Genomic DNA, 15,433 nt, shown 5'->3' on the forward strand with positions numbered 1-15,433 from the left:
AAAGAAAATATGATCGATCGCTATAACTTCAGAATCACACATTAAACAAAAGGCTACTACAGAGGCTGCTAAACACAACATAAAACAAACAACAGCTTTCAGAAAACAAACTTGAAAGTCAGCGCAGACAAAAAAGTATCCCTGTGTTGGTTATACCCCAATTTAAATCAGCACTACAGGTCCAATCAAGCACAGCTACCTTGGTTCAAACAACCTGCTCTTTACTTTTTAAACACAGTTAGAATTTTAGACCCGAATAGGCACGTTGTTTTTGTTTTGACTCGGTACTGATAAAATAAATTCCTGGATGGGACAAATAACATGACAACGAACGTGCTGCATATATGGACTTTATTAAAGAATGCCAGATACCTTTGGGTAACCGAGTTTTGGGACTGTTCCTAATCGATGGCCACATCTGTATAACTTGGCAAAGCTTTGCCTTACACTTCCAACCAATTCAGTGGATCCGTGCAGTCTCAGTGTATGGGCAAATCCACACCAGACAGAGAATGTCGACAGCAACTGTTGGGAGATGTTGCACGCTTGCCTTTTAACAAATGACAGCACTCTGTTTTAGTAAGGAAGCAAGTACCACTATTTTTAGGCTTTTATAGTGCTCTGAAATATTAGGTGTATTTAATGTTTAAACAGATCTGCAAAATGTCAGTGAAATCCTAATTATAATCCTAATACTAATTGCGTGACTTGACCATGGGCATATGATTGAATCCATTTTTTTCCCCACTGCATTCAGTACTTGTACTTTTTTGCTTTTTAGTGACAGGCTCGTCAACAACACCAGCCATCATGACACTTCGCCATTAAACCCGGACGCACAGGAGCACACGCACCAAGAAAAACACATGACGCATACCACATCATATGACTGCAGGTTAACGTGATTGGATAGCCGCATAGATGTAATGCAAATAACTCACTCAAACAACACGCCCTAAACCAGTAGAGTATGCTGTTGCACCGCGAGACAGTACAGCAGCCACATATATGAAATTTCCTAATGAGAAAATAAAAATATCACATTTTAAGCCTGGGTTTTCAACGTTTACTCTAAAAATCGGGACAAGTGGTGTCCCGACAGTACCTCAATCGGGACGTGGGACAAAGCCCCTAATATCAGGACGATCCCGATTTTATCGGGGCGTCTGGTCAACCTAGTTCTACCTGAATGAGAATGCAAGTGCTAGTTGACTGAGTAAATGGGAGCCTTGATCAGCCTACTGGCTCATTGGTTTAAAGTCAGTCAGTCATTCATCCATTGCACATTTATTTTATTTAGGGAAACGTTGCCTTGTGGCAAGATGCCACATTTAACCAACATATCCACATTCACTTTTTTGTATTTTTTTTTTCCAGAACATACTTACACTTCGGACAGAAACGGTCGATAGTTATATTGCCCTCTGGTAGTTTAGTAAGACTTTTTCCAGCAGGAGCATGAGTCTATAGAGAATAATCCTGTGCATCTGGCTGTGCGGTATACCCACAGGTCTCTTTGGAAAAGCAATTGTTTGTAATTAGCTTGATTTTATGCAAGCTAATGGATCCACATTTTAACCATTAAGCCTGGTTAAGGATAAAGTATGAGGTACTGTAGAATTTAATTGGTTTATTTTAAGTACAGATATATGTTTACTTTGTAATTTTAAAGAGTTGTTTTTTGTATGACTGTTATGAATGTTTAAAACAACAGATTTGTCCTCTTTCATTTAGGTTCTGGGAGTTAATGCTATTCACCCTTACCGCAAGTACCAGAAAACTGCATCCCAAGGTTGTACTCTTCCCCAAGAGGCTGGTTTCATATGGTGGTTTAGATGTAACTGTGCAGTGTCTAGCACCATTTGAAATCAGTGTTCTTGGAGAAAGAATGACAGCATTAAGAACAGAATGGACAATTATCTCAGTGCAAAACCGTGGTAGTCACATCATAGGGAAATGAATACTTTATTTTTTAATAAATACAAATGCAACTGATGTAGGTAACATACATAATATAAGAGTTTGTACAGACATGGTTTTAAATAATTTATACTGGGGCAAGCTATAGAAAAATGGCATTAAAATGTGTACATTTCTAGATTTTTTTCATGGTATTTATCAGATGCCTGAAAAGCCAAGCACAGGTTTTATTTTTTGCATTTCCCTGTGAGAAGTTGAGGCATGTTCTAGATTTTTGGTGCACATGACTTGGTATTAAAAACTAAAAGAGTCCCAAAGTGTGCAGCAATTTCCTGTCAGCAAGAAAAACATGTTGTTTACCATTTGGAAAATCAATGATATTTGCAGCCAAATTAACAATTTCAGTGTTCCTAAATAAAGATTTCTGAATTTCTACCTGTTACATTATTATTATTATTATTATTATTATTATTATTATTATTATTATTATTATTATTTATTTATTTTTTTTAATTAACTGTTGCTACTTCTTCGTTTCTTCAATTAAACCCCTTTGGAGGATGACTGGTTTCTTTTGGTGTTCAGAGTCCACAGTATTTTCTAGCACCATTTGAAATCGGTTATAATGACTGGGGATACATTCATCTGCTTCAAATCAACGTAGCAATGAAGAGACGGAACATTTCAGTGTACAGACTTTCTTGTCAAGATCAGGATGTTTTGTTTCCTGAAGGGATATAATACAGAACAACAAATGATGTGCAATAAACAAAAGGACTGGGAAAAGGTTCAAATTGCTTGTATTTATCTGTACATAAGTCCACTAGGGGGTAAAAGTATCAGTAACACTTAAAACAGAGTTGTACTAAAAGCTAGTACCACAAAAATCTTCAAGGCTTTAGAACTGGCTCTGCTGTTTACTATTGTGGACCTACACAAGCTGTGGATGACCCATGTATAGATTATAGATGGACTTTTTTCAGTGACCTTAAATAATCCTTAAAGGCGTAACCAAATCTGGTGGTATTTCCAAGACAAATGTGCAATGGAAAAGTGGCTCACAGACAATTCATGACATCACTTAGCTCCCATTCTGCATAGACTACATTATATACCATTACTTTCCTTTTGCAGCATTTACAAATAAATGAAAACAAATACTGTGAGTGCCTCCATAGACCACTTCACCTGTGTGCAGCTGCCCTGAAAAAGGAGGAATCCTGGATGTAACTTCTATCTGCCTCGCACCTGGATGTATTTACAAAGAAGACGGGATACAACCAGTAATTAGGAAAGCATAACATGTTATACAAAACTAGAAATATCCAAAGACCTAATAAGCAGGGCCCCAGACTCCTAAATCCACATTTTTCTTTAAATGTACATGTTTTTACATACGCTGATAAATCTGTTTGTTTAAATCATGAAATGTGTAGGGAGAAGACATGAAGAACACAGATTCAATTACTATCCAAGTGCTGCTTTAGTGAAATATAAAGCAACCTCAGATTTTAAATCAGAGAGAGCTTAATGGGTGTATAAACAACTTTGCAGTAATGCATTTCTGCAGGGTTCTTTTTTTATCAATATGAGGAGGTTTTGTTTTCAAAATGTGCTCACTTCAGACTTACAATTTGAGAGTGTTGTTTTGTTAAACCCTGTTCTGTTTGAAACATGAAATGTTTACATGTTCTCTTCTCCACTGCACTCTTCTTGCACCAGAGTATTAAGATATTTCTTACATATTTACAGTATTTGTAGCTAACAAAATAATTCAGTACATTTTTCACGGCATTCACGGTCTAGGTCTCAAATGTTAGTTTTAAATAAAACACATGATATCTGGAACTACACGAGGTGGAATAAATTGCAGCCTTTCACTTTCGTCTTCATTTCACCTGGAGAGTGAAATTATCCCCGTCCCTTCAGGACAGCCTATGCTGTCAGTAAGCAACCAGCTACTTCCCATCACAATAGAAATGCTTTGCAGCCAGTAAGATACTTTGACCCCGAAGCCACTGCTGAGATGAAATGACCCAGAAAGTGTAACAGATTTCCTGGAAGGGAAGGCAGGCGAACTGAGAACTTTCTTTTACCTGGTGTAGTACCCAACGCCATGTTTACAATGAAAATACATATTTGCAATATCATGTTTCTTTCAAATCTGCATATTTGATTCCTACATAGTCAATGGAATTGCATAACAAGTAAGATTTATGAAAGTATGTCAGTTAGCTACAATCTACAATTTCTGCAAGCTACAATTTCTAAAACATACTACTGTTGCAGTGGAAGCAGGAGCACGCCTGACTCAGCTTTCAAGAAATGGAGGAAACATGTAACATTACCTTTGTGGAATATAAACAACCTGTAATATCAACAGACACCAATGCTTGCTTCAAGTCTTCTTCTTCAGTTGTTAAATATTGCATACACCCTGCTTTAGAACATAAGAACATAAGAAAGTTTACAAACAAGAGGAGGCCATTCAGCCCATCTTGCTCGTTTGGTTGTTAGTAGCTTATTGATCCCAGAATCTCATCAAGCAGCTTCTTGAAGGATCCCAGGGTGTCAGCTTCAACAACATTACTGGGGAGTTGGTTCCAGACCCTCACAATTCTCTGTGTAAAAAAGTGCCTCCTATTTTCTGTTCTGAATGCCCCTTTATCTAATCTTCATTTGTGACTCCTGGTCCTTGTTTCCATTTTCAGGTCAAAGAAGTCCCCTGGGTCGACATTGTCTATACCTTTTAGGATTTTGAATGTTTGAATCAGATCGCCGCAGTCTTCTTTGTTCAAGACTGAATAGATTCAATTATTTTAGCCTGTCTGCATACGACATGCTTTTTAAACCCGGGATAATTCTGGTTGCTCTTCTTTGCACTCTTTGTAGAGCAGCAATATCCTTTTTGTAACGAGGTGACCAGAACTGAACTTTGGTTTTTGCAGGTAAAAAAATAAAAGATGATCTCAATTTGTGTTACAAATACAAATCTTATCACAAATATATACTGTACAAAAATAACTTCCCACCAGTGTCTTGTTGATTTGCCTAACTGCTGCATGGAAAACTATCTTTCAGAAATTGCTTTTTCCAGACGTTCTCATATTGGCTGCTTATAGAGTTTAATTATAAAGTTGTGCCTCTCCCTGTTTCTTATCCTTGTTTCTTTTTTCATGTATTCAGTTGATGTGTTCTGTATTTCTCCAAAAAAAATGTTTGCAAATCCAGTATAATATGTATGGAACTCTATTACTAGGTGTCAGTAGTTTTGGTTTTTATTATTGTTAGCACACACAGACAAAAATAGTAACAAAACCCACCTAGCACTAGATGCACTTGTTTTTTGCTCTGTTCAGCTTTACATTACACGTCTTTTTGTGGAAGAAATATCTATAGTTGCCAATAGCATAACAAGTTGAATGATTTAAGAAAACAAACAAACAAAAAAAAAACTATCAGTCATATCTTGGAATTCACAAGTTTGAATTCATAGGTTTTTCTTGATCAATTTTGACTTCAAGCTATTGTAGGAGTAATGCAATATAATTTGAAGTTGTGGAAAAACAAAGATGTGCACAAGTAACGATTACTCCCTTTTTAAATGTTGTTTTGTTTTCTGTGGCAAAGAATGGGTGCATATAAGGTGTGAAATCTTAATACATACCAAACTTTTTGTGGTAAACACCCATTACAGGTCATTTTGTCAACACCTACATTGTTTGATGCCAATATTTAACTTGTTTATTCTCCAACTGAAACCAAGCTGATTTATTTATTTCAGAGAATGGTGTTAGGTAGACCTTGTACAGTTTTCTTTGATTGCAATTATTGCTTGGTTCTAGATGGACAGCAGTGTAAACTATTGTTCCAATGGAGGATAGAAAGTAAACATTCCAGGTTTTGACAAAAAAAGTTTGCTCCCTGGTGCTATACATTTATACAATAAATATGTCTCTAAATGACTTTGAACCAGTTTGATATGTTTTGCCAAATTTAAATATCTCCACTGAAATAGATTTTTCAACACAGCCTAATTTACCAAGACACCCATGGTTGAGCGGTCATTTTCTAAAAAGGGTATAATGTTAATATTGTAAGATGATGTCCTAAATTAGTATTTGTATAATAAGACTGAAATGTCTGTTCTGTTTGTTAATGTAGCTGGTTGGTTGATTAGTTTTACAAAGCCATAAGTACAATTTATTCACTGATTGCGATGATAGTATCATATACATAGCAGCCTACCCATTCAAGCCCTAGCTAGATACAAACAGCATAGTCACAGAAAGCAGTAGTTAGTTATTTTTGTGAGTTTTATAGCAGTAAAATATTTTTATTCTTCTCTGAAATGTCTCTGTACTTGCTTTAAAATAATGCCCCAAATGTTTGTTTTTATTTTATTCTGTTTGCTCATAAAAGAACAAACAGAATAGTTCAAAAATAGCCGTAAGAGCCCTCTAGAGCCCTCTTATCAGACACAAATCTCCAGTGAACAATCCTATTGCTTTTCTGGCTAACTGGCCCACACAGTAGCAGCTATTTTGCTACCTCTGCTACTATCCAGGCCAGAAGCAAGCCTTACAGTCAGTGGTTAAAGTGGGAGCTGAAATAATACTATCCTCTGATATTGTTTCAGCTCCCCTTGGCCCCTTGTTCCATATAGCTAGGGGGGCTCTCTTTAGCAATTTCCTTAGTTGGGGGGCTTTAACCACTGCTTACAGTGCTACATCAAAGACAAGTCTAGGCACATGCAGGCAGCTATATTCCTGTCAAATCAGTATTCATAAAAAAGTACCCAGTGTGTCAATATAATAACACACTTAATTTATAATGATGTTTGTTTTGAAGACAACCGCTCATCTGGCACATGCATATTATATCAACTGTATAGTGATCAGTGTTTGAGTCCTACTGGATAAGGCATATGCTAAAAAAATTTCAGGTGTGCAGCTCTGGTGATCTGCCGTAAAAGCCAGCCACTGCATTAGAGTGCATTTTAAACTTAGAATTGCTTAACTAGAGACCAAGGACCAAACGTTCATGCCATATATGCTAAATGGTATGGTATGTTTTGCCCATGCGCACTCCATTGCTAATGAAAAAACACCCACATACACAGGATAAATTCACCTAAAGCCACTAGTTGGATAAAATCACAATTTGACTGCTACTTGAACGTCAATAGTAGTATCAATTAAATGTTCACTTGTCGTTTGAGCCGTGAGCCACCCACGCATAACCTTTTCTCTTGTTCTTCAGTTCATAGTCCAGCTGAGTTGATTTGTATCTTTTGTTGAGGGATAAGTCCCGACATGAGCTGACTATTTGTTTACTGCGTAAGTGCGTCACCACTATAATGAGCTGTAACAAAAGTCTGTGTTAGCTTCTCACAACATTGCTGAGATCAGTCTCCTTGCTACTGAGAATCGGCTTAAGTTTTCATTTTTGTGGAGTAGTGGCAGGACAGAGCCCTGCACGTGTAAATAAATTATTGTTTGTTTGTTTTTGTAAATATTGGGGTTTGTTGTGTGGGTTTTTGTCCTTGTGTGTTTATGGTGTATATTGGGTGTGTTTTGTGGTGGTGGTTGGCAGGGATAGGGATAATTCCTATCCCTACCAAATACATGTGAGAACGTGTGTGTGTGAGAGAGAGAGAGAGAGAGAGAGAGAGAGAGAGAGAGAGAGAGAGAGAGAGAGAGAGAGTGTGTGTGTGTGTGAGAGAGAGAGAGAGAGAGAGTGTGTGTGTGTGTGAGAGAGAGAGAGAGAGAGAGAGAGAGAGAGTGTGTGTGTGTGAGAGAGAGAGAGAGAGAGAGAGTGTGTGTGTGTGTGTGTGAGAGAGAGAGAGAGAGAGTGTGTGTGTGTGTGTGTGAGAGAGAGAGAGAGAGAGAGAGAGAGAGAGAGAGAGTGTGTGTGTGTGTGTGTGAGAGAGAGAGAGAGAGAGAGAGAGAGAGAGGTTTATGTTCCTCACCTGTGCACCATGATAGCACAGCTTGGGTGAGAGTTGTTTTTGTTTTATGATTGTGTTTTGCAAGACTGTTTTTGTTTAACTTTTTATTTTTGTGCCTGTTTGGGTTTTGTTTGCTTTAAATAAATACGTGCTTAAACTGCAGTCTCTGAGTCTTCCTCCAGCCTTGACCACCTGCGGCTATCCTTTCACAGGAGTGCAAATGTAGTAGCCCAGCTATTTCAATAAAGAATAAAGCAAGAAGTTAACCCAAAATGTAAAAATTACATTTTAAAAGTTTGTTAATATCATATTGTGTTGAATGCCAGACACAGATCTGGAACTTAATCCATCTGTCATACATGCCTGTTTTGATTAGATATTGTGCGTATCCTTGCTGCCAAATAAATTAGATTGCCACCTATTCTATCTTTGTATCCTATATCTTCTTACAATTTCTGTGCTCTATAATGCGGTCACTATGCATTTATCGACTTCTTCACCATAGTAAACATTTATAAGGGTAATGCATCATTCGTTTTTTGTAGGAGCTTCCAGGAGAACTCTGAACCAGGAGATCAGAAGGGAAGTCTTTGGGTAAGAAGAAGAGAAGCAGCTGCAGCAGCACCAGCCTTCTCTCCTCCTGTAACTGGCACAGAACTGGAACCCATCTATGAGCCTGAAGAGGACGAAGGCCTGGGAAGTGAGTGTGCGATTCTGTCTGACACAGAGTCTAAGGAAGAGATACCACTGTACATTCAGACTCTTTACAGGTATCTACAGATTTTCTGGGCAGAATGTTATGCGAGGAATTTTTATTAAATTTCTCAGTTTTTCACAGATTTTGTTTAAATGTGAAAATATAAAATTGGATTTTTGACTGATCTGTACATTTATATATTGTGGATAAAGTTTGTGTCGCGTTTTTTCAACAGAGATGAAAAGGCGTTTTAAAAATACATTTTAAAAAAAATCAATTTACAAGGGAGTTTATTTTGAATACTAGTGCAATCATAACATTCTTCCACTAGATGGCATTGTAGGCTATGAAAAATCACATTATCTTCAAAAGGACCATTATTGATTTGTAATACTTACAATGGATAACTCTGACAAAGGTCAGCTGAGTGAAATGTTAGTGCGGTCAATGTTTTAAAGAATAATAAACAAAACAAGTCTATGACAAGACTGTGCCGTAGATTAATTTTATTTTGATCTATAATCGCTTCAAAAATCTTTTAGAGGTGAGCAGATATTTGTTTACAGTTTAACATATAGATTTAGAACTGTGGAAGGTCCAAGGGTGTTGTAAAGAGCGTTTGCAGAAAAAAGTCACACAAGTCTGATAACGTTCAAGTTCAACAGTGTTTTATTTTTATAATAAAGTTCGAAATCACCAGGTTAAGGATGATCCCTTTAAAGCCCCCAATCCATTAATCCAGGGTTTCTGTGAGGCAGCAAGTTCCAGCATCTTAAATAGTCCCCCTGCTCTTCTCCGTCCACGTCTCTGTTTCTCCAACAAGATATTCACTTGTATTACTGTACTGTACTTTATAACCAACAAAACAATTAGAGTTCAAAACCGTGATCACATGCGGTACAGAGCTGGAACCGTCACTCCTCATCCCCAGGCTTACCAACCCCATATCCCACATGTTCCCCTTATATACTCCTACCCACCTACTGAATCAGTGATATACCTGTCACTAGTTATGCAGTGCTCGCTCCTAACAATGGCTGTATTCCTTAAGTAGAGTACTGAAGCATTTGTGTGGTTCACCTTCAACGCAACCGCACCATAGGAAGTGGTGCTCAACTCTGGCCCTCGAGATCCAATCCAGTCCAGGTTTTTACAGTCATATCCTAATGTAGTTGATTGAAGCAGTTAAGAGGCAATTAACTAATTTAGGAACTGGTTGGAATAAAGACCAAGACTGGAATAGATCTCGAGGGTCAGAGTTGAGTCCACTGGACTATGGTTTGTTCCATCTTGGTGAAAGGTATCAGGAGTAAGTGAGCACAGCGCCACTGTCACAAGAACACTTTAAGGAAATAATTCAAGATTGTATTACGATTTCCATCCATTTTGGTAAAGAATAAAATCCTTCCTAGCCTAATATTGTACTATATAATTAAACATTTGAATTAATTATTATCAATTGATTTTTAACTCTATTTGGTACTTTATACTTGTTTTTGCTGAATGCTTTATTGAAAAGATTGAATAAAACAAATAAAAGATAATATAGTAATAATGAAAACACAGTTATTAAAGCAATGGAATTGTACCTGAACACTGAGGATTACAATAATGTGATGTCATAAAAAAAAAAAGTTTGGAATCCTCCTCATGAAACATTCCTTTTACCTGGTTACAACACTGTTCTCTAAAATACCCAAAACCTGTTACCTTATGTCTAAAAGGTAAGAGCAAGAAATTGCTATTTTTATTATTAAAAAGTAGGCCAGCAACATGTGAAATAGATATTAAAATTTATATTTGTAATTTCCTATTATAAAAGTGTTACATTACTAGGTGTGAGATTTAATGATATTCCTAAAATGTTACATTTACTTGAAAACTGTAATTTTATCTAATTGTCAACTAGGCTATATGGGACAGCATTTACTTCCCAGATCCAAAAATGAAGGAACTGTACTGTACAGAATTGTACTACTGTGTGCTTTTCAAGATCATTTATAGACTTTATTTAATAGCTTTTTAGGAAAAGAAACAGCCGAAGATTTTCTTCACCCAACTATTGAGGAGAAAACTGTTTCACCAAGAGCCAAATGTGTGTTAAATAAAACAAAAGGTGAGAGATACCAAGGAAGTTATATAGAGTGAACCTTTTTAACTTCTGTTTTTTCATTGTCAGATTCTTTAGTTTGCCAGAGCCGTTTAACCAATGAAAGCCGAGAGAATATGTTCAGTCAATCCATAAAATGTAGCATGCAATCTGCTTGAATAAAATGACAAAGTGGAAGATTCCAAATAGAATTGTTAGTTACTGTATTATACAGACTTGTGGCTGTTAGTGCTTTGTTTGAGTGTGGTGTATCATCTTTAATGTTTTCTAAAGCATGGTTTGATGAATTTCACATGTTTATTTTGAAACAAATGCCATTTTTGATATTAATAGTCTATAATGTTTTGGTTTTATTTTGCTGAATACGATTTTCTGGTTTATTCCGAGTCCTGTGCCTTTTTTTAAACATGACAGTAATTGCTTCTGTTTTGCTTCAGGAAGAAACAAAGATTTTGAGAAAAAAAAAAAATTGTGAGCAGTTATTTAAATTTTATTTAAATTGTTTCATAAGAACAGGCCGGTAAATCATTTGAGAATCATGTGAAAAACAGCACACACAAAAAGAAGGACCATAAATATTTTATTTCATTTGAAAAAAATCCACTGTTGCTGTTAGGCATGAGAACTGTGGATTACAGTTAACCTTTTATATCAAGCCATTCAGTTTAGCTAATGTTCATTTAACTACGTTTTACACAATTAACCATATAATACATGATACAGCACTTTTACTATTTAGAGTCTTTTTTTGACCTTATGTCATCTCCATGGATACATTTACCAAACAATGGCAATTAATCATGTTGCTATATGGGTAATGAAATAGCATTACGATGCATTGACAACATCACTGCTTTGTTGTCTTGTCCTTTAAAAAGTATTTATTTCTCTTAGTTTAAACTTTGACATGCTAGTCCACATATTACATTGACACCTAATTGGCCGAGCTATTGAATTCTTTATGTGGAGGTTCGAGAACCACTTGTCTGATTTTGATAAATCTGTACCTGTTTCACATGCTGTTAGCCTGCATTTTCGTGCTTCTGAAATAAGTCATGTGTTATTTATATTCTTAGCAGGGACATTTCTGTTACTTAGACAGATTTTTTTAAACAGGTTTTGTGGACTGTGAAGACATCTGGAAAATTCTGAGAGACAATTTCAAATCCAAACAGATACAACTGGACTCCACAATTCCTCAGGCATTACAGGTAACACACTATAGTTAGCTGATTTAAAGGACACTAAGAACTTGGATGATTTAAGTCCTCTGCCTGGTCTAATGTTATGCTTATAATAATAAAATACAATGCATTTGAAAACCTGGTCCTGGTTAGAACGTGGTCTGGTTGGGACCTCCCTTTAGAGCCAGAAGTGGGTCAGAAGTCGTTACAACTGATGTAAATCATTATTCATAACTACAGTCGATATTTGTGTTTCTCTTTAGATTGCATATGACACCTACGTTAGAGGCATCCTGATGAGAAAGAAAGATTTTTCATAGCCTGTTTTTTTTTTTTTTTTACCTCAGATGAAGTATGTATACTTGCAGTGTTGTAACTACAGCTGACATTCTTCCGAGGTCAAACTTAGGTTTCAAGCTCTAGCTGCAGCATTTATATGACTGCTTGTTATTTACTATTCAACCTCCAAATCTGCTACACAGCAAACCAACAGAAAATTGAGGAGTCTTTTGTACTTTACCCGAATTTTAACAAGAGCATCAGCATTGATGATGCAAAAAAACAACCAAAGACAGAACCTCTTATCCTCATAGCTAGTGACCGCCATGCACACTTGGTATATTCTTCTAGGGGCCTACAATAAAACACTAAAGCAATGTCATTCATTCAAACGTTGCTGCAAATCCAAAGAGCTTACTTTATCATATGCTGCAACTGAAACATATATATATATATATATATATATATATATATAAATGTAATTTTTTTTAAATTTGTTTTTATTATTATTATTTTTATTGAGATAACATTGTGATTTTTATAATTCTTACAAACCTACCATATAGATTGGCATTCAAGATTGGATTGAGTTGGACATGTTTCCTTTGCATTAGATGTCCAAATTTGAGAATCTACCCACCACTAAGTATCAGAGGTTTCAAGGGCAGATGGCCCGCTATCGAAGCCATCTAGCATTAATGCAAAGAGCATCACAATCAAACCAAGATAAAACTTCACTGATTATTGCCAATAATCCACTTCTGGGACTTAATGACTTGGAAGGGAAGAGTGGTCCAATGAAATATCTTACCCCAGGTTCCTCGAACAAGGTACTGTATATTTACTTCACTTTTGGAAGAAAACCCATTGTTCTGAAACAGTGATAAATTAAGATTTTAGTTTTCTTATTAGGAGATTTTAGATTGTTTAAATTAATTCTGAAATGTAAGGGTATTACATGTATCCGATTCTTTAAGAATAGGTCTAATGCTGAGGGCTTAACTGCAAATGTTTTTGTCTTCAGCTTAAAGCTGAACTTTATAAATGACTGGGATCATTTCTACCATTCTCTTTAGTTATATTATATAATCTATAATATTCTGTTTGAATATAGTTGCAGTGGTGTTTTTCACAACTGTTTAATATTGCAGTGAAGTGTGAATAGTCATTTATGGTCCTTATTTTCATGACTTACTATACTGCACACTGTATGCATGCAAGTGAAACAATCTATGTGAGGAAGTCTTATATTCTGTAATTAGTGATTATAAGAACTTCATGCATTGAGCAGCTGCTAGAAAATAATTACTCTTTGAAACAATTTAGCATGAAAGGATTTAGCAAATAACAATTATAATATTGGTATCTTCACAGGCTGAAGAGCCTTTTCGCAAACCTCACGGGTTACCACCTCCTAACCACCACAAAACTCAACTATCCAGGATAGCGAGAAACTCTGTCAATCTGAAGGAGCAGGGATTGAGCAAAGCTGATAGGAAACAGACAAACAGGTAACAAATATTTAAGGGCAGAGGTTAACTTTAAAAGAGGATAACCAGCTGATTGTATTCAGACCGCAAGTTTAACTTCCCTGTTTCTGTTGCAGTTGTGGTTCTACAGTGTAAAAAAATAAAGTGCAGTGAAAGTATTCAATTCATTTTAACACACTTCCAGGTTTTCAGACCATTATTCGGTGAAGAGAATCAGGCTACTGTCTGGACAGAGTACTTCTTCAAAGGACACCCCTAAAGGTTCTGGGATTATTATTATTATTATTATTATTATTATTATTATTATTATTATTATAAAAGTTTGAAAATGTCAGGGTGTGGCTATAGCTTTAACTAGAAATACAAGCTGTACAGCTGTAATGGAAAGACTTATACGGAGTGCTCATATGGTCAGTGCTTGAACAGCAGCCATCCTTATTATTGTTGCTGGTTGTAGTATTGAATAAAATGACTGCATTGCAAGATTCCATATCAGTTCTGAAGAAGAATGCAATTGATTGTGAATATAGAATATTATGGCTTCTTCTTCAGGTCAAGAGAAAGAACCTTCTTCCATATCCGGTGAGGAAAATCCTGGCCGCACCAGCAGGAACAACTTATCAGCCCCTGTTTTACTGCATTTAATCCTGTACTTCAGAATACTGTAATCTGCCAAGTTTTTAACCTGTAGTACTTTGTGTTTAATCACATCCTGATGTAACTATCACTATTTAATCATATCCTGATGTAACTATCACTATTACCTGCTGTATTATTGAATTGTGGTTTGTCAAACTTGTACTTTACTTGAACAAAAGTTATTGTATTTCTTGCTCTTATTGTATTACTTGTATTGTAACGCTTGAAATGTTTTTGCTTACGATTGTAAGTCGCCCTGGATAAGGGCGTCTGCTAAGAAATAAATAATAATAATAATAATAATAATGTCTGCTCTCATAGAGACCACACCCACAGTAGCTGCACCAGGACAGGGCACCTTTAAATGTGGAAATGTGCCTCAATGGACTGTTGATCTGCCTTAGCTCTCATTTTAATATGTGAATCTCTTTATCGCTGCACAAATATTAAAATTCTATTGGTTTCTGCTTGCCTTTGTATTATTTTTATGAACTTTGTTAGGGAATGGAGTGCAGATATCTGCTTTATTTTTCAGCAAAGGATGCCAGTTCGTTGTATGCTAACTTGATCCCACATTATTGTCCAAAAACCTTGTTTACAGAACCATTTTAACAGAAGAAATAATGGGCCCTATTCACAATGCCTTAACACCTTTTAATTGAAAATAGCTTTTTAACCCTAGTGAAATTCATATACTTTTCAAATATTTTTCTCTAAATGTATATTATGTTTATAAAATGAAAAATGCAATTAATGTCAACAGGAGTACGAGTAATTTTTATTTGTACGTAAGTATATTATAGGGGAACTTTGAAGTCTTTTTTGTTGAACGAATAATATTTTGCAAGAAACTTTAGACTGGTGAAAAACTTTGCAGCTACAGTTTCGTTTTGGTGTGTTTAGTAGGCATTTTTTACATGCTGTGGTAAGCGGTACGTGCAGATGCAGGGGTGATGCAGTGCGTTAATGAAACACAGAGATTTATAAACCGGTTTGGAAACAGTTTTTATTTTTATCCAGGTCTGGTGACCAAATAATAATCCCCGGCAATACACAATAATGTGCAGTGCACGGAGTATAAAAGGCCCAAATAATAAACACGAATATCCGTCCCACAATGTACTAACACGGTCACCAGTCCTGGGTGCATGCAGTGCTCGTGGT

The 15,433-nt window shown here is 36.1% G+C and overlaps 1 protein-coding gene across 1 annotated transcript; it reads left to right on the top strand.

Annotated features, from left to right (window-relative positions):
- The first annotated feature begins 7,900 nt into the window (after positions 1-7,900).
- Positions 7,901-14,736, top strand: LOC117419448 (uncharacterized). Its single transcript, XM_058986500.1, has 8 exons — positions 7,901-7,917; positions 8,416-8,640; positions 10,586-10,683; positions 11,794-11,888; positions 12,755-12,970; positions 13,515-13,651; positions 13,815-13,891; positions 14,183-14,736. Exons 1-8 carry the CDS (start codon positions 7,901-7,903, stop codon positions 14,296-14,298), a joined length of 981 nt encoding a protein of 326 aa, XP_058842483.1. The 3' UTR covers positions 14,299-14,736.
- The last annotated feature ends 697 nt before the right edge of the window (positions 14,737-15,433 follow it).

The sequence above is a fragment of the Acipenser ruthenus genome, chromosome 14 (genome assembly GCF_902713425.1).
Source record: "Acipenser ruthenus chromosome 14, fAciRut3.2 maternal haplotype, whole genome shotgun sequence".
In the NCBI taxonomy this organism is placed as follows: domain Eukaryota; kingdom Metazoa; phylum Chordata; class Actinopteri; order Acipenseriformes; family Acipenseridae; genus Acipenser; species Acipenser ruthenus.

Bases quoted from the DNA above. Each gene is read 5' to 3' on its own strand.
- LOC117419448 (XM_058986500.1), top strand. The intron at 12,971-13,514 runs GTACTGTATATT...GTATCTTCACAG, and splicing joins CCCCAGGTTCCTCGAACAAG to GCTGAAGAGCCTTTTCGCAA. The intron at 13,892-14,182 runs GTTCTGGGATTA...CTTCTTCTTCAG, and splicing joins TTCAAAGGACACCCCTAAAG to GTCAAGAGAAAGAACCTTCT.